Source organism: Schistocerca serialis, chromosome 3, assembly GCF_023864345.2.
Source record: "Schistocerca serialis cubense isolate TAMUIC-IGC-003099 chromosome 3, iqSchSeri2.2, whole genome shotgun sequence".
Taxonomy (NCBI): Eukaryota; Metazoa; Arthropoda; class Insecta; order Orthoptera; family Acrididae; genus Schistocerca; species Schistocerca serialis.
Window position 1 is genome coordinate 731,799,343 of NC_064640.1, and position 21,229 is coordinate 731,820,571.

Genomic DNA, 21,229 nt, shown 5'->3' on the forward strand with positions numbered 1-21,229 from the left:
TTTTGAGATGTTGCTTGCAAATAGCCCCTGTGTGGATGATGTAGTCAACATAATTCGCGGCTTGTGGCACCAACATATCATATCATAGCTGCTGCAAGTATCTCCGGAATATCACGATAGCATTTGCAGACGCAAATGGAAACCTATTTAAGTGTATATTCAACATGGTCAAATCAATCCGAACACTTAATGATTCCACATAACTGTTTTTAGTAGATGTTTTGCAGGAAAAAGGTTACTTAGAGAGCTCAAACCAAGAACTGCTGATAAATCAACAAATGAAACAGCTTGTTCCTTCATGGAAATTCCAAATTCAATTGTACAGTTAGGTACAAACTGTGACTTGGTCAACTTTGAATTTCGTCTAGCTGTAGAGAAAATATTAAATGAAGTGCCTTGTGAACATTAAAATGTCACATATCAACATGTGAGATTTAACGTGACAGAATGAAAAGTTCCTAGGAGAGAATTTTGTGATGTCATTTTGGCCTGTACAGGAAAATGTGTGCTACGGCACTGGTAGGTGTGTGGAATCAGTGCATATAAGAAGGTGATCCTTTGTGTACTTGCATACAAATTGCATAGAAGAAGATTCCAGCAGGAACACATTCAGACACTTCTTCATTCCATGCCACAACATGCAGTGCATGCAGTTTCTGCAGCAAACTAGAATCTAAAACTCGAGAGATCATGAACAGTTACTTAATCCCAATCATTTTTCTATTTTCATAGCCATAATTTTTGGTAAACTAATTCCAGTATAATCATCCTTCACAGTGTTGGAATTTTCAGAAACATTATTATATATGTTAATTACACTAAGTTTGATTTGTCTTTGAAGGTGGTTCAGTACTGTTCTGTCTAAAATTCATTTGTACTCTACAATGTTTGCAACATTTCACTAAAATGAAGACTGACACAACATTCCAATGCTGAAATGGTTCACAGCTACAAAAAATGGCTGGGCCCATTCCTTTCCAGCTCAATCAAAATACATAATTCAGAAAACATCAATTAGTAATAGTAAATAAGTATATATACTTTCTCTGATAAAGTTGTCAACAGATGTAATAAGCCACAAAGTTTTAAGTCCACAACACTAAAAGTTCTAATTCAGCTATAAGAATGTTTTTCATAGATATTTCAGACCATAATTTAAAGTATGCCTATTCGTTGACTACAAATACAGATAACTCTGACCATTGACTTTTTAAATATTTATTTATTTCCTCAAACTACTTTTTGAGACTAATGAGGAATGCACAAGTTGTGTATCTATTTTCGTAGCATGATGCTGGATACTGGCTTGCGGCAGTATGGGCAGTGATGTACTTAATATCGACCTGGAAGTTTCCATTTTAATTACATACTGACCACACAATTAACTTTATACTGCAAACAGCAGCTGTCATATAAATCTACCAGTATCGGTTGTACAACTACTATACGGAAATGAACATATATATTAAAAGACACTGGTCACAGTTACCTGTATTTATTTTAAAATAACACAGTAATTTTTTCTAAAATGTCCATAAATGACAAATGTAATCTTAATATGCCTCATAAATGTTTCTACACTTGCAATTGGGTAAAATCACTGTCGTTTTAATATGAAATAACTTGTATGATTTCAAAATAATGGAAATGATGCACACTACTTTACATTTCATATCTTGTACAGTTATTCACATTTGTTACACCTTGCATACATCCACAGACAGTAAACAGTACACAGTACACAACAGTGATGAGAAATTTGAATAACATTAATTCTACACTAATCAAGCCTACTCACTTGAGACTACATGAACTACATACATTGTGGCAAAGGTGTTCACAATGGGAGGGGGAAATCGTACCTGGTGCAGATGACGCAGTAACCAACTGACGCTTAAAGGAGGCCGAACGCCTGGTTTTAGATCTCGGCCCTTTCGTTAACATGCAAAGCAGAACAGACACCATATTAAGGAAGTGAGTATGGGTCACATCAACAATTGCAAGACAATAATTCAGAAGATGATACATTATACAGCTCAAAAAGGAAAGTTTATTCAGAATTGTGATTAGCCTACATACGAAGATAAGTAAAGCTAATGATGATGGTTAAGCAAGCAAACATGCAGACAGATATACAAGCAAGCAGCAATGTCACTGGATGATAGAGTGTAAAATATCCACATCAAACCACACACAGCAGAATTTGAAATATCTGTGAGTTTCACATAAAAATATGTTAGAAAGCATTTAGGATACAGAATCCATTTTGTAAATTATTGTGATACACCAGTAACAATACATTACCTGGAAACTTCACCACCATCCAATCTTAAACCAGTTTAATGTTCTTTTTAATATTTAAATTGTATTAATGTGAACACATTAAGCTAGACTGTGTTACAAGGATAATCCCCCCCCCCCCCACACACACACACACACACACACACTTCACCTTTTAGACACATGTATATTCAGTGAGCAGTACATACAGTGCACTCACATAAATACGTTTAAATTATCAGGACAACAGTACATTAGTTTTTACACGTGGTAACAGAAAATATCTGCAATGACAACGGCATTTAATCATAAATGTCAGCTTTTTATAAAAAGTTCAAGTTATTTCATCAATTTCACTAGCATGAAAACTGTCTCTGAAGAAAGTATTCCGTACGGATCCTAAAAGCTCAGTGACATTAGTGTTGGAAAATAGTAGACACACCAAACCAAAATGTAATGTCATATCTGCAACAGAATAAAGAACTCAACTCCATTAAATGACGTCCATTTCTTCTCAATATTATCAATCCTGCAAATCTAAGGCAAAGCATTCATTCCATTCCCTCAAAGTATTTTCTTTTATATATATTATTTAAATGCAAGGACTGATTTCTTTCATTACTGTGAGCTTCACACTGTAAAGGAGAAATAGCATGCTGTCCTTGTAATCAACAAATTTAAAAAAATGCCCAAACTGAAAATTATGAGTGAGCCAAAATCTCAGCATCTATCTAATATAGAACCAGAAAAATCCAGTAAACATTAAATATAAATTACTCATGAAATAACATGCACCTGTTTGCTCATTCACAATACCTATTCAAGTAACGTGTCATCCAGGTACAGCCTCGCAAAAGATGAGTAATATAGGAACATAAATTTATTATTGATGACAGAAAAGGTAGTTGAGGCAAGATCCATTTCCTGCAGTGTAGTCTTTTTGTCTACAGACAAAACATATCGGTGCTCATATTACAGATCATCATAAAAAATATAGTAGATAAAATATTTTTTCCCACACGAAGGAAATGAACTTGCCAGCAATGAATTAGTAACAAATTTGTTTCTTACCTGGTGAAGTTGCTTTGCCTACTCCAGAGTTCTTCCTCGAAAAACTTGCAGATCGTTGTCTTCCAGATTTCGGCTGAAAATCACACACATTACCAATGAAATGATTGCATTCAACTAAAACACGTATTATATAACAGTAACATCAATTTTCATTCATGTGTCAGATGAAATGTTCAAAATAACACCATTAACTGGAGGTCCAGAAATACAGTTCAAAAGTAGAGATAAAAATTGCTCAGCAATTTAAAACTGTTCTTCTCTTACTATCAGCAAAATTCTCATGAAATTTGTAAATTTTTCCCACAGTCAACAGCACTTGTGTGTTCTACGGGTTGCTTCCAAAAGTTGTGGATTCTACTGATGACAATGACAATTAATAACACTACATAAGTATAACAGAGAAAAAATAGTCACGCTCAAGTGATATTACACTTATACCGTGTAATGTGATGTCTAAACTCACAATGGTCTCAATTCAGCAATGAAGAAAGTCCACAGTTTCTTCAGGAATGTCATAACCAGCTGAAGCCACTCAATGATTAGATTCTGTAGAGAAACCAAATTCAGGAGATATTGATAGCTATGTCTGACATGATGTTCCAGATGGTTCCAGCATTTCATGGGTCAGCTGAGGTGCAAGAGGGTGCCTGAGTGAGCAATACAAATTTGTGGGCTCTGGTCACCGTATGAGTAACACCAAAACATCACTGAACCATTTTCAGCCTGAACTACAGCCTCAGCACACTGCGAGTTGAACATACCAATGGGCCATTGGTGTTCCCAATGTCCTGAATGATCCGAAGAGAGAAAAATCATGTCTCGTCAGACCACAGTACGTGCCTCAGCCAGATACTATGCAGTTTCTGTGTTGTTTGGCCATCTGAAGAAGTGATGTTTCATGAGCTACTGTGAGCAATGGCCTTTTGTGAGATGTCTGATACCCAAGTGCCCACTGCATTTTATTCCTCTCCCAATGTTTGCTAGGAAATGGCTGACATTGACCTACACTTAGTGACAGTAACAATACCAGGTGTTAAAAATCAATAAAAACAGTCTCGATCACATTTTCGGATTTTTTATTTGTTGGAAAGTGGTTTCGACTTTTTCCTCACACCATCTTCATGCTTACACCTCCTTTATGGCTGCTGGTGGCAGCGGTCACTGCAGTGACAACAATACTTCTACGGATCTTGCTCTGTCTGCTGCCACCAGCAGCCATAATGGCGGTGGAAGCCAGAAGATGGTCCAAGGAAAGGGCCAAAACAGGTTGGCAACAAATAAAAAATAAGAAAATGTGATCGAGACTGTTTTTATCGATTTTTAACATTTCATACTGATCACTGTGCTCCAGTCAAGAACCATTTCTACAATTGTAAATGCCAGATGTGTATGAAACAGATTATTGTTGACAATGCATGACACTCATCTTCAGTCCTGTCCATTATGTCAGTGATGGATGGTTACGCAACTGCCTGGCACCATTTCTACAACATTTACAGCACTCCAAAGAGCTCTAACATGTCATTTTAAGAGGGTGATTAACATTTAGTGAGTTTATTAACAATATTATTATTATTATTTTAATAACATGTTTTGGGTTATTACATGAGTTAAAAATCCATTTTTCTACACAGTATTTCTGGACAAGTCTTTATCTTCAAGTGTTACAAATCAGTGCTTTTGTGTGTGCTCACTGTTGTTTGTTGTGGTCTTCAGTCCTGAGACTGGTTTGATGCAGCTCTCCATGCTACTCTATCCTGTGCAAGCTTTTTCATCTCCCAGTACCTACTGCAACCTACATCCTTCTGAATCTGCTTAGTGTATTCATCTCTTGGTCACCCTCTACGATTTTTACCCTCCACGCTGCCCTCCAATACTAAATTGGTGATCCCTTGATGCCTCAGAACATGTCCTACCAACCGATCCCTTCTTCTGGTCAAGTTGTGGTGTGCTCACTATTTGATCTTATAGACTGAGTTTTTGATAGTGACCGCCCCCCCCCCCCCCCCCACCCCCACACTTATAGCAGAATTTGACTCCTCAATGCCTGTCTACACTCTTTTACACCATTTTTTTATCATATTACCTCCCACTACTGCATGAAATGTATATGTCCTACATGTCCTCTGGCTCTGATGAATGAGTGCTAAACCCCAAGCCTTGCTTGCACTGAAATCCCATTTGTGTTTTTCTATGTCCTTGTATCAGCAGACTCCTTACTTCCACTGTCCTGTAAACTTCAAGCTTGCTTCACGATGTTTGTCCTGCCCTATTTTGTTTCATTATGATACACTAGCAGCATTTAGTGACACTTTCAATACTTCCCAGTTTCAGTCAAGTATGTCAATGATTTTCTTGTAAACCACCTTAACTCTTTTGATTGTTTCAGATACAGCATCCCACATCAGTGTGGAATGATGCATACACCCAGTTTTCAGAGGCCTCAATTATATTTAACATTACTAAGCAGTCATTTTATGGTCATTGGTTGGGACTGAATACAATGCATGCAGTGTTTCCAGAGAAGACAACAGAACCTTTTTTTTTTTTTTTTTTTTTTTTTTTTTTTTTTTTTTTTTTTTGGGACAACATCAAGTGGATAACAGATTCATTCTTTTTCATCATATTTCTCAGTATTTTTTCATAGGTTCAGTTCATTTTGGCTGCAACATTCACTTGATTTGTTGATCTAAATAACCATTACATTAGAAAATTACTTGAAAGTATTGTGGTGTTTCGACAAGGCTCTTTTCAGAATTAATTTTCACTCTGCAGTAGTGTGTATGCTGATTTGAAACTTCCTCACTGTGCCTGACCGGAACTTGAAACTGGGACCTTCGCCTTTCACAGGCAACTGCTCTACCAGTTGAGCACAACTCACAACCTGCCCTCACACCCTTACTTCTGCCAGTAGCTTATCACCTACCCTCAAAACTTCACTTAAGACTCTCCATGTATAACTGTAAGCAAGTACCCTGGATGAGAGTGCACAGCAGGTCATTTCTTTGTGACGGGTCATTACAGTTCAAATTGTGGAGTAGGGGTTGGAGAGTGTGGATTTTCTATACACATTGCTAAATCTACCCTTTACACCCCTTATCTGTTATGCATTCAAGGAAGTCGGCTCTTTAAGTACTCATATTCTGAACCATGTTATAGAAATTATACTCTCTACGATCCTGTAATATTATTTTAAATATTTCGCATTCTCCTAACATCAGATGGTTTGTACTACCGTACACTTCTGGTAATTAGCTATGTTTACTATGTTCCTAAAGATCTCAGAAAAACTGTCATATCTGCTTGTCAAAACTGCATGATAAGACAATGCATAACAATTCTGTGATCATCATTTGGTCTAGTAAAGTTGTTGTTCAATGGTTGTGTTATTTATGAAGAATTATTGAGACATTCGGAGATTTTTCAATGACTTTTCTCCTCATTAAAATCCGTTCTACTTTGGAAAAAGTTTCCTTCTAACTTATTACATTTTATCCAACACCATACTATCTTATCATAGTGCTCAAAAATTTTAAACAATTCAGGCATTCATCTTGTGGAAGAGTATCATTTTCTGCACCACATGGGGTATACTTTGCTCAATCTCTTAGAAAATTTATCTAATAAAGAACTGTAATATGGGCCTGTAATCAATTTTTCCCCTTTCCAAAAATAGTTCAAATGGGTCTGAGCACTATGGGACTCAACATCTGAGGTCATCAGTCCCATAGAACTTAGAACTACTTAAACCTAACTAACCTGACATCACACACATCCATTCCCAAGGCAGGATTCAAACCTGCGACCGTAGCAGTCACGCGGTTCCGGACTGAAGTGCCTAGAACCGCACGGCCACCGCGGCCGGCTTCCCCTTTCCAGAGAGCTGATAAATATGCTATGCAACTCTCAAAAAGGCATCATCATTACTTTTCACATCATACAACAGAACTACCAACAGTAAGTGGGAATTCACTACAGGAACTCTACTGCAATAACTGTTACTAGCACTCAAATTACAATTAAATTCCCTACATATCATAAACCAAAATGAAGGCTGAAGCTGTTCTCTATTTGACAGTTAGTTTCCTCATCACAGTGTTTAATTATGAATAGTCCTATTGGAGTTGGTTGCCTTCTTCCAACCAGTGAAGTGACTTATCCAACTAGTTGTAAAGAGACATGCAGTTTAAGTGGACTCCAAACCAGAGTGCAACTTAGTGTTTTGCACATACATAAAGCATTGATAAAGGTGAAATGTAACACTAAATTACTGTAATAGTATCAAAACCAACCAGGGATTGCATTCCTAACCTTTGGATTTGCAATGTTTCACTCACCCATCTATTCACATGTCAACCATTATACAACATCATAAAAATTCACAAAAATTAGCCTTGAGTTTATCTATACAATGGCGATACATGGTCACACTTCTAATAAACTGTGAGCATCAACAGGCCCAACATATTGCCAGTTTTATTATGCCCAATGGTTTGTTTTCCCCATGGACCATCTGCTGAAAGAATAAGAAAATAAAATATGATATTTGTGCAATATGTGTAAAAATGATGATGTAGATGTCCACGTAATGTATGTGCTACACATATACTGCAGCACAGTGATTTAAAAAGAGCTTTGTGCAATCCACAGTTCACTGGTTCCTCCCCCCCTTGACCCCAACACATATTGTATACCACTACTATCCTATCTATAGAATATTTAATGCATTTTCATTGTTTTACCTAACTTGCCTTGGAATCAAAATAAGTCATTGTCAATGAATTTCAATAAAGAGCCCCGACTTGAGAAAAAATTAACAACAACCTATAATACAGCATAGTGCCATCTTCAACATCCAAGGAAAGGATGGATCCTATTTGAGATTCATTCAAATAAATCTAAAATTGGTGGCCGATGGGATTTTATACAAATCATTGTGACATGCCAGAGGAGGTGCTATTGGGTCCCTAACTAGTTCGAGTACAGCCATATCTTTCAATTGTGGGGAGGGAAAACGTGTTATTTTACCCCCAAGCTACTCTGGCTAATTTGAACATATCCAGCAGTGTAAGTGGTATCTTTTTGGAAGGTATAATCCCCTTCTGGGAATCATTTCTGTGCCTCTGAATGAACAAAGTCACCACAGAATTTATGAGACACCTTTTCCGAAAGTGAAGCACTGAAACAATATTTTGTGGCTAATTCAATGTTACTGAGAGTGTGGTCCATGTCTAACCCACTTCAAGCTGTTCAAAGATTCTGCCCGGAAAAACAAGAGTCCAAATGGTGTCTTTGTGACATTACATTACTTGACACAAAAGATTATACTCTTCTCACAATGAATAGCAAGTGCAACTGAGATAATACGAATCTAACGCACTGTTTCTCATTATCCCTGAATTGTGTAGATATTCAGAATTGCCAGTACTCTGTTACTACATAGGTAATACAACTGTTGTTTATCGGGAAACCTTCAGTCATTTACAGTAGGTGCTACAACATTCTCTGTCCATTGTCTTCTTCTCCCGAAATATATTTAATTTTTGGACACTAGTGTAATACAAAGAAAGTATGAAGAAAAATAGATACATGTTAGCAAGCACTGGACATAATTCATGTGACTTGTGGCTACATCTATACCATATGTAGCTCAGGTGCAGTGACTCACTGGGGAAACTACAAGAAACAAAAGTGAATTTTTCATGAAAGAGTTCTTCTTCACACACACCATACTTCATCACATGCATGCAGTATACACTGAGGTGACAAAAGTCCTGGGACAGTTATAAGTGCTAGGGAGTTCAATATTCCAAGACCTACAATGTCAAGAGTGTAACGAGAATATCAAATTTCAGGCATTACCTCTCACCATAGACAATGTAGTGGCTGCCAGCATTCACTTAATGACCGAGAGCAGCTGCGTCTGCATACAGTTGTCAGTGCTAACAAACAAGCAACACTGTGTGAAACAACCATGGAAATCAATGTGGGATGTATGATGAACGTTAGGACAGTGCGGTAAGATGTGGCATTAATGGGCTATGGCAGCAGATGACTGACATGTGTGCCTTTGCTAGCAGCACATCAAGCTACAGCACTTTTCCTGGGCTTGTGACCTATCAGTTGGACCCCAGACGACTTGAAAACCATGGCCTGGTCAGATGAGTCCCAATTTCAGTTGGTAAGAGTTGATGGTAGCGTCTGAGTGTGATGCAGAGTCTGTGAAGCCATGGACCCATGTTGTCAACAAGGCACTGTGCAAGCTACTGTTGGCTCCATAACGGTGTGGGCTGTGTTTACAGGGAACAGACTGGGCCCTCTGGTCCTACTGAACCAATCATTCAATGGAAATGCTATGTTCGGCTACTTGGAGACTATTTGCAGCCATTCTTGGATTTCTTGTTCCGAAACAGCAATGCACAATGTCACCGGGCCACTATTGTTCGTAACTGATTTGAAGAACATTCTGGACAATTCAAACGAATAATTTGGCCACACAGATCGCCCACCATGAATTCCATCAAACATTTACAGGCCATAATCAAAAGGTTGGTACACAAAATTCTATACTGGCAACATTTTCGCAGTTATGGACAGCTATGGGGGGCAGCGTGGCTCAATATTTCTGCAGGGGCTACCAATGGTTTGTTGAGTCCATGTCATGTCAAGTTTCTGCACTACACCAGGCAAAAGCAGGTCTGCCATGATATTAGGAGATATCCCATGACTTTTGTCACCTCAGTATATTACCAACAACTGAGGTGGTGTGAAGAAGAAACAATTGTGCTGACAGATTAATCAGTGTTACCAAAGGAAAGGATTATTGGTCAGAAGAGTTGTGTAAATTTTTAAATCAATGATCACTGAAGACTGTGCACACTGAGAATGGCACAATAAAACACAATACTACAATTAAAGGCAGTGTAGGCACGTATGTCACATAGGTAGCACAAACCACCTGAGAACACTGAAGTGTGTCAGAACAACTGATACAGTTACAGGCACTGCTTGGTGTCCTTTTCTGCGAAGAGACTGGTCTGTTCGCCACCTAATTTTTCCGGCTTCCTTTGTCCTAGATAGTAAAGTTCTAATTCAAATTGTTAAACCATAAAAGACACATATTTATTCCAAGCTTTGTGGTTGGCAACTCCAATAGATGTGCGTTCAGCACCCAATGCCCAGTTACGCAGTTTGTTATCCATTTACAATGCTGCATTCTATTCCATTTCATCATTACAGAGCCTTTGTACTGACAATGGTAGTGTCACTCCTCCTAGAGTGCTCTGGTATTATGTTCCAGCAGAATAATGACTGATATCATGTCACTCCAACTGTCTAAGACAGACTTTTTGATCAGCAGATGCCGCTCCTTCCTTATTGATGACATTCACTTGATAGATGTCCCCCATATGGCAGAATCAGTCTCCACACATGACCTATGGAATCACATCATAGCAACTTGGAAGTCACAGGACAACAAGGGAGCATACATATTTTAAAATCCCATGATACCCTATGAAAAACTTCTTGTTGCTACAACAGGTTCAATAACAACCAGTTCTCTTGGTAAAAATTTGTGAAGTAGTAATGAAAATAAATGTCTTGTCATTAACAATCTGTATATTAAGTGATTTTTTACTGGTTCCATTATTCTAAAGCAACACTTTTCTTTAACAGCTGTGGAATTTATAAGTGAACTAGTTATCCAGCACAGGTTGGGGCGCAGGGTACCCAAGTAATGAAAATTTAGAATGAGATAATTTTTCCCACGGGATTTGCAGTTCAACCGGCAATCGAATAGTTTTGCATACAAATGAACACAGACTTTAAAACATGACCAAATAAAGTTATCAGCAGGCAGATAGAAACATCAGGTTAAATCCACTCAATCCTTAACTGAGCAACTTCAGTGTAAATCACTGACAAAAAAGCACATGAGTTGGAACATTTCAGGAGAGAGGAAAAATACCTTGTTAACATTATTAGATTACTAAATGTTGGAAGTTGGGAGTGAAACTTTTTGTAAAAAAATTGTTATACTTACGATAGCACCAGCATCTCCATCAGGTTCATCAAAGGACCTTGCAGAATCTGAAAAATGAATTTATTATCAGTCTAACAGCTGCAAAATTGTCAGCAGACTATCCCCCCAATTTCTTTATTGTTAATAGCATTGTTTCTCATCACAAGCACGTGCTAAGGATCTAAGATACAGTCAAGTCCTCATTCAGCCTGTAGCTGAATCTACAACAGCAAATATTGTAAAATGCAATCCTCTAAACAGCAGCATAACAAGTTCAGTTGCAAACAAGCACCAATAAGAATCCCCCACCTAGAACAGAAAGCCTAACATCAGCAGGTCAGAGCATCTTCCTTGCAGCAGTACGTACAATATAAGCACACTGTGAATTTCATCTGATGCTACTTTATCTTTCACAAAGAGTCACATCCTCCTATTGGCAATATTTTTTTCCAGACCAACAATGAGCTAATCATATTTAACACAGATGCCATACTGTGTCCATAAAACATTTCAACATTCACACATGGCCCAATAGGCATCTCAATGAAATCATTTGCTTGTCCTTTTGTGAATGGAGACTCCTCATAATACTCTGGACCATTTTATTTCCAGGGAACAACTGATGAATGGTCACTCACAACACTAATGGAATCAATGGAGAAATTCCACCACTAGTAATTCAATACACCCCAGAGTCCCCAGGATTATATTATGTTCTGCACTGGACATAGTAAGCTTCTTTTCAATATGATCAGTGCTTTCATTTTAAAGTGCTCATATACACATCAAAAAAAGTTTTTAATGGGCTCGGTTCTGAGAGTTCCAGAACCTGTACAGAAAATTGGAATAGAGATCAACAGAAACATCATTTCCGCCATTTTTAGTGCTCATGAGAACCACACGTTGCATGTTGTACCACCATACAGGAAGACCTTCAGAGGAGATGGTCCAGATTGCTGTACACACTGGCACCTGTAATACCCAGCATCAAATCCTTTTGCATTGATGCATGTCTGTATTCATCATGGTATACTATCCACTAGTTCATAAAGGCACTGTTCGTCCAGATTGTCCCACTCCTCAACAGCGATTCAGCATAGATCCCTCAGAGTTGTTGTTTGGTCATGTCGTCCATAAACAGCCCTTTTCAATCTATCACAGGCATGTTTGATAGGGTTCATGTCTGGAGAACATGCCGGCCACTCTAGTGAAGCGATGTCGTTATCCTGAAGGAAGTCACTCACAAGATGTGTATGATGGGGGCGCAAATTATCGTCCATGAAGACGAATGCCTCGCCAATATGCTGCCGATACAGTTGCACTGTCGGTTGAAGGATGGCACACACATATCGTACAACTATTATGGCGCCTTCCATGACCACCAGCAGCGTATGTCAGCCCCACATAATGCCATCCCGAAAAAGCAGGGAACCTCCATCTTGCTGCACTCGCTGGACAGTGTGCCTAAGGCGTTCAGCCTGATTGGGTTGCCTCCAAACACGTCTCTGATGATTTGATGATTGTCTGGTTGAAGGCATATGCGATACTCATTTGTGAAGAGAATGTGATGCCAATCCTGATCGGTCCATTCGGCATGTTGTTGGGCTCATCTGTACTGTGCTGCATGGGGTCATGGTTGCAAAGATGGACCTCACAATGGACGTCAGGAGTGAAGTTGCGCATCATGCAGCCTATCGCGTACAGTTTCAGTCATAACACAACGTACTGTGGCTGCAAGAAAGCATTATTCAACATGGCGGCGTTGCTGTCAGGGCTCCTCTGATACATCATCTGTAGGTAGTGCTCATCCACTGCAGTAGTAGCCCTTGGGTGGCCTGAGCAAGGCATGTCATCGACAGTTTCTGTCTCTCTGTATCTCCTCCACGTCCAAACAACACCGCTTTTATTCACTCCGGGATGCCTGAACACTTCCCTTGTCGAGAGCCCTTCCTGGCACAAAGTAACGATGTGAACACGATCATCCTGCAGTATTGACCGTCTAGGCTTGGTTGAACTGCAGACAACACGAGCCGTGCACCTCCTTCCTGGTGGACTGACTGGAACTGATCGACTGTCTGACCCCCTCCGTCTAATAGGCACTGCTCATGCAAGGTTGTTTACATCTTTGGACAGGTTTAGTGACATCTCTGAACAGTCAAAGCGACTTTCTGTGATACGATATCCACAGTCAATGTCTATCTTCAGGAGTTCTGGGAACTGGTGTGATGCAAAACTTTCTTTGATGTGTGTATAACATAACACAAATAAGTATATAACACAAATAAGTTTAAGAAAGACATCTGCCATTGATAATTTACCGCTTGCCAGTAAATTGGTAAATGCTGTCAGTCTCCTCGATAACCAGTTACTCACATTGTGAGTTACCTGCATATAAATCCAAAACTGCTTTGGTCAAATTGCAAGAGATCTCACTGTTCTTGAATATTACAATATTATGAAACGGAAAGTTTCTACTCATGTAGCAATTTTCCTTTTCATAATATTATTACACTCCATCCTGGATTTTCCATTGTTTGTTCTTGAATATTCATGCATAAACACTCTAAAGGGCAGAATACAGATTCAACACTACACATAGAGCCGAAAGAATGCAGCTAGCATTTTGTGTCATGAAGAATTGCTATTGCATGGTTAATGGCTAATGGCTCACACCATCTTGGCTAAGATACAAACAGGACTTCTCCGGAAAGTGAATGAACTCATATTCAATTGAGAATATTGGACCTATCAACCTAATGAAATACATGTGTCATCTTTAGATTATAGCAGTATATTCATGTTCTGTCTAATCTATTCCCAACCTGTCACTCAGTCACTCATGAACCATACCTCAGTCTTCATAGTCCTTGCAAGCACAGAAGGTCTCTCACTAAACCCGGGACCAAAAAAACTAGCAAAACATCAAAAGTGAAGGGGTCAGCTGTTTTCATCATCACATTAATATGTGAGAATAAGGCAACTGAAACTGATGTTAAGTCTCTTCTAAAGAAAATTACAAATAATAATACCTAGTCATATCTCCAGTCAGGTAAACTGACAAGCAATAGCAGTATGGTAGAATGTTGAAAAATCACCAGCAAACAAGGCTTATTCCAAAGCACTCCTCACCTACAAGAATATGATATGGTGTGATGGCAAAATAGATAATCAAAAAATTATTTCACTGAGTAAACTGTTGTCCTGAGTAAAATGTACACCTCCAACTTTATATGGGGTGGTGGTGGTGGTGGTGACTAACCTATGGAAATCATATACTTTTTCTCTCAATCAAAGACAAAACACTCATACAGTGTCAGTGCAGGAAAGCCTCCGATATACTCTCCTCCCACGCAATATTATTATGATAGGTAATTACATAATCCAAAGAAATATCTGCAAAGATTAATGGTGTTCCTTGGTGGCACTCTGCAATGCACCTGATTCTCTTTATTCACATAGCCATACCTACTTGAAGACATTTAATCTTATGATGGCTTCAGAGGGAAACTTTAAATGTGCTAAGACAGGAAAGCTGTAATGTCCCTTGAGGACATAGGTAAAACGTTGATTTCTACAACATCTTACGCACCTGAGCCATATCTGCTGGTAAGGCAGATTATAACCCTGAACAGAAAACATTTAGTTGTATACCTCGAAGGTGTTTAATGCGAAGTGTATAACTGTGACAATTCAAATGTACCAGCTGTTGGTACAACTATTAATACATTTGTATTTCTTGCCTCAGCAGCTTTCAGGTACATTTTCATTAAGGATATTCACTATTTTCTCAGTCACTGTAATTGTCAGTGTTTACTTTTTATGATATTATGTGTGTGTGTGTGTGTGTGTGTGTGTGTGTGTGTGTGTGTGTGTGTGTGTGTGTGTGTGCGTGTGTGTGTGTGTGTGTGTGTGTGTGTGTGTGTGTGAGAGAGAGAGAGAGAGAGAGAGAGAGAGAGAGAGAGAGAGAGAGAGAGAGAATGTGCTAACTGCTCAGTCCTGTTTAAATGCCTTTTGACGACTCACTGCCTCTACAGTCAGTGAGCTGTTACTTTTGCTCCTTAAATTATTTACATTCTACTAGAGATTTTCATTGTCATATATATTATTCTTCTTTCCAGACCAAAATGTTATTCTGTTGCCTGTGGACAGACCACTACATTACAGGACAGGCTACATGTGAAGGTTTGTATGTGAAGACTTTGTTGAAGGATGCAATCTGAAACTTATGAGAATTTTTACATTCTTGATCACACACTTCCGTGATATACATTATAGCTGTGTCTATCATCTACTGCTGCAACTTTCAACATTAAGCAACTATCAGGAACAGTGTAAGGGCTTCGGTTTCCAATTATAAATTTAATTACCCTCAAAGATGCTAGTTAACAAAAATAAAGAGAGCAATGTAGATAATGAACAATCGTGTGCACTGTTTACACTGTGTGGCACATTATCACTGCCACTTTCATCAGACTGTAGCAGAGATGCAAGGGTTCTTACACAGCAGAATACAGTCATAAGCTTTAAGGGTGTAAATTCCAAAATAGGTTGCAAACGATGCAACAGAAAGGTATCCTTTCCCACAACAGCAGCAACTTGAATGTCAACAGGGTGCTAAAACACAAGAACTTCTTGCAAAACTGAGAATTAAGTTTGGCCTTACCCAATTTATTTCTCTTCTGAAATGTTGAAGAAATCAAACAAAGGCATTTTTTGTTCTTTGATTTAGCAGGGAGAATCTATACAATGTTTCTAAACAACCTTGACAAAGAGGAATATTGTGGTCACTATGTGATTTAAGAATGTGCCTCACTTTCTCAGTCTTTCCCTCACATTAATGCACAGACAACATTGGAGTCCTTTCATTCATTTATAACAAAACAGTCTTCAAACACAGTGAGCCAATTATGTAGTAGTTATTTTTTGTGGCTCACTTCTGGGACCTAGTCTGAGACAGTATATAGAGTCAAATAACACATCTATCAATATTCACATCTCACAGATGTGGTATGATTGAGAGGAGGAGCAGTGATCCCAAGAGGAACAGCAGAAGAATAGATTTATATGGAGAATGTAACATGGTTAACCTTGTCATTCAATATGTAATGAAGTGATACACAGGGTTAGTCTAAACTCTACCATGGTTGTCTGCTGAGTGTTTTTATATACGGAACCTTGTTAGAGAGTAATGAGCTATGCCTGTCATCCTAAAATCCTTAGTGACACCACTGTGTGCAGAATGCCTGCACACCAGTGCAAACACATTTAAAATAGAATGTATATTGTGTTGGTAAAATACAAAATGTTTCCTTTGACTCGGGGTTCATTCTGTTCACAAAACATGTTGTACAGCAAGTTACTGTCTTACATGGTTAAGACTCCCACGAGACTGAAAAAAGCCAGCTCTGCATACGTAAACCAATCCATCTTGTATCACTACATATACACAACTAAAACTAATTAATAAACAAAACCCAAAACAACACTGATCAGTTCAAATTGAAATTTGGTAGTGAGGTGGAAATAACTGTTTTGTAAATAGCAAGTACCAAGAATCAATGGAAATATTTTCTTTACAAACCAATACACATTCTACATCACATGTATCATTCTAAATCACATAAACTGTGTTCTGATAATCTCAGTATTTTATAAAGTTCTGACAGCTATGTGGCACATGATGTTATTTTTTAGCAATACAATAACCAACAAAAACAACATAAGCTGTCCTAAAGCAACTGATTGGATGAAGAGTGATGAGTATCATTACCGCCTTACGTGCCTTGCATCTCATTCTTACCAGTGGACTATTCTCACACAACTGGGATATAAGGTACAAACACAAAAGCACAAGTATGTATTTTGCATTAACTGTCTCATTTCCTTCAAGCACATCCATCATACATTCCTATGATGTTTATATCAAAATTTTAAAGGATGAACCAAAACAGGAAAGCTGGAGATAAGATTTTTGAAAGTTGGGAACAGTAGGACTTTCATTCTATAGAACAGCTAACAAATGGCAGTATGAGGTGTAAATGTAATACACACAAGAGGAGTTGTGAAGATGGCTGCTCCATTGACGCTATGTGTAATGGAGACATTTTGTGTAGTTAAGGCATAAACCTGCTGAAACACATCACAGGATGTAATTGCCGCAACGTGATTCATGCATGGTACACTCAGTCTACAAGCTGCAACACTTCTGTGGCAGAAATACCAGATACCGGAAGTGATCCAGACAGTAGTGAACATACAAATAAAAAAGTCAGAATGTAGTAGCAAAGGAAATCATCACACATGGTGACAGTACAGTCCAAAAGCATGCTGCAATCTGAAGAAAGTATTGTATTAAATTCTTAAAAATCAAGTTTGGGTTGAAAAAAGTAAAACCTAAATTGTAACTATTTTCCCTAGTTTCTTGTATTTTCTAGTTATCTACAATGTGCAGGGCATTTTGAACTCAAAATAATCAAGTGACAATCTAACATTTATTGACAACAATTTCTAATAAAATCTTATGTTCCTCAAATTTAGACATGTGCAATTGTTCCCTATGGTCTATGCCCCATTAGTGAGATACACCTCCATTGCCCAGAAACTCATCACAGGCAAAAGGAAAAAGCTTCTAAACTAGATGAGTGCTTAAATTGTTGGCCACATCAGTACTTATTCCAAAACTGTATTTCACAATGAAGAGATTGTTTCTAAATGCCTTCACTTTTCTGAACAAATAAACTGCAGTATCAATTAATGTACTGATATACTTTTCAGTAAAATGTTTCATGCACTGCTGTTTCACTTTTTCTCGGTCATTTAATAAACACGAAATGTTGATATTCTCATAAACACGATATGTTGCTATTCTCATAAATAGGATGTGTTGCTATTCTCATAAACACTAAATGTTGCTTTTCTCAGTCCCGATTTCAGCTCTTTTCTTGTCTCATATATTCCTGGTTACTATGTTTTGAGTTATGCTGTTCATAACTACTATAAATGTTGCACAGATTTGGTCCACTAACAATGTCACTAGATACTGAACAGATTATTTGATTTCTTTGTTCATAGCAAATATACTCCAACCCCCATTAATCTTGGAAATAGTGATGTTAGTCATCAATTCTGTGAGGCCACAGAACAAGACTGTTGATGCAACCCCTCTCCCCGCAGTTTCTCTCATACAATGTTCCACTTATTAACCACAGTCAAGTCCAAATCCAAAAGCAGGATCATCAATGAAGTACAACACTTCACACTGAAAGCACATTGATTAGACACCAACACAAAGACAGATCAGAACTGCCTCCAGCATGTAGTATGTTCTTAGTTACATGAACATCAAATATTGTAGAATATGCATGGATTAAAAACATAAAAATTTTCAAGAACCTACTAGACATGATAAACAAATATTTGATAGTGATTGGAATTGAATTAGTGACCCACAGGACATCAGCTGGCAATGTTAACGTCTACTCCACGCAGGATGCAGCACAGTTCATGGCATTGCTCCCTCTGCTGGAGAAACGGTGATCTGCTGTTTCAGAAGTTCTCACTGGAGCCAATAACAGCACCCTAGATCTAGATCTTATCACTAGTCCTCTGTATGGCAGCTCTGGAGGATCCTCAGTTTCAGATCACATTGTCACATCCTCTCCACTACGATAAGTGTTGAAGGTAATCTCTCCCATTGTCACTTTGTGATCTTTGAGTAGGCTTTCAGTTTCCTTAAACAATGAGCAACCATTGTTGATCTGTGCCTCAGAACTGTAGCAGCACTTCATACAAAAATATGGAGATGTCTCTGTACTTTTGTCTTCTTGGTGAACGGTCATAACCCTGAACTTCGTACATGACATCTGGCAAGGGACGAAGGATATGATACCATACAAAGTAGCATTTTAGTAACATTTCCGACAGTCCCACTTTCCACACTAGCCTAAAAGTACATAGCAAGTTTCCCAGGCTATACATCATGGCTGTTGCATGGTGTTATAGCTCTCTTCATCATTCCACAGGGCATCCAAGGACTGTATGGGAGCAAGCTGCCTTGCTTCTTTGGTCCTGGTAATGAAGCATTTCACAAAGTCATCCCGAGTATCACTGGTTAAAACAAGAACAGTATATCACTTGTCACTTAGGCTTCACAAGTATGGAGCAGAAAGAATGGTGTGAAGCCTGTAGTGTCTTGCCTTGCTGTTTTATGTGCAAATGTCGTTATGAGCAGTATCCTTATCTCAAGCTCTCTATTCATTGAGAACATATTTGCCAATGTCTTATTAAAGCATTTCCTGAGGACATTTGGCTGTAAGTGGTAGGTAGTTCTCATCCTGTGATTCATGTTACAACACGAAATTATTTCTTATACTAGTCTCGAGTGGAAAACTTTCCCATGATCAGAGATCAAATCTGTGCTTTAAAATGATGTCTTTTACAAGGAACCTTGCAATTCCATGAGCTCTGGCAGTCAGCACAGCTTTCGTGACAGTATAGATGGTGAGGCAGTCAGTGCAAGACTATTATTCGTCATTTCCCCTTAAAAGACTTGGGGAACCTCCCTAAGAGGTCGCTTCCAATCCGGTTGAATGGCGCTACTGTAGACAGAAATGATACCAGATTCCCTGGAGGTAACTGCAGCATTTGCTTCTAATGTTGGCATTCATGGAGTGGCTCACATAGTGCCTAATGGATCAGTAGAGAGCTGGCCAGTGATATCAGTATCTGATTCTGTTTAGAGTCTTCACGAATCCCTGGTGAATGGATGTTGGCATGTCATGCAAATACTTCAAGCTAGCTGTCCATATATGAACTGGGATGAGAAGCAACAATTTCTGCTCCACTGGATCACAGTTCCTCTTATACAATGTTTCATTTACTAATTTGTGTCTCCTTTGGTACAGTCCTCTACCTTTGAGGTTTCTATAGTTAGCAAAGCTGGATCTTCCCCCTGTTCAACAGCAACATCACTTAATAGTAGTGATGACTGATATTTATCCGTGCTGCTGCGTTGCTTCACAGGATTCCTTGACAGGCAGCTGGTGGACTCGTGTTTGCATCTGATTTTGTATACCACTGTGACATTACACTCCTGAAATAGTGCCCATCTCACCTGCTGACCCAATAAATCCTTCACACTCGTCAGCCAGCATAGAGAATGCTGGTTCGTCACAATGATGAATTGTTTGTAAAATATATATGGCCGGAACTTGCTGATGGTCCAAACAACTGCACAACACTCTTTATCAGTTGTAGAGCAGTTCCTTTTGGTCTTGGAGAGTACTCCATATGCATAGTCTATCATCTTTTCAGCACCTTACTGCATTTACACTAGAACTGTACCTATTCCATTAATGCTAGTGTTGGTGTGAAGTTATTCAGCCGGCGACACCCTATACAAGCACTGGCTAATTTGTTTCTGATCCCTGGTCTTGATGTAGTATTTTGCCATGTGCCATATGGTATTTCTTTTCTCCACTCTAGATCAGAAAACATCCAAACTTGACACACAATGGCTAACATTTGTCAACGTTGTTCCTCTGTTAGGCCAGATCCTATTGGTAGTTCAACAGCAGTGTCCTCCACTGCATAGTTTGTTAATAGCAGCAAAGCATGATTCTTTGTCAATGGTGCAGAGCTGAATATCGTTGACTGGTTTGGCTGTTTCTTCGCACATACCTTTAGGGATGAGTTGTCACTACTTGTGACAATCAGTGATCCACCAACATTGTTCTTAACCACAGGCAAGGTTTATGACTGCCGCTGGAATATAGGTTTCTTCTGTGAATCTGAGCAGCTGCTTGCAATCAACAAAAGCTTCACTGTTTAACTGAGGATATAGATTCACGACTGGAA

At 38.6% G+C, this 21,229-nt stretch overlaps 1 protein-coding gene across 1 annotated transcript in view; it reads right to left on the reverse strand.

The window, feature by feature from the left end:
* The window catches only part of LOC126470591 (CLIP-associating protein 1-A-like), a 252,097-nt gene that overhangs the window by 183,711 nt on the left and 47,157 nt on the right, over positions 1–21,229 (reverse strand). The window contains 3 exon segments of the mRNA XM_050098545.1: positions 1,863–1,931; positions 3,352–3,424; positions 11,396–11,442. Coding sequence (XP_049954502.1) covers positions 1,863–1,931; positions 3,352–3,424; positions 11,396–11,442 — 189 coding nt within the window.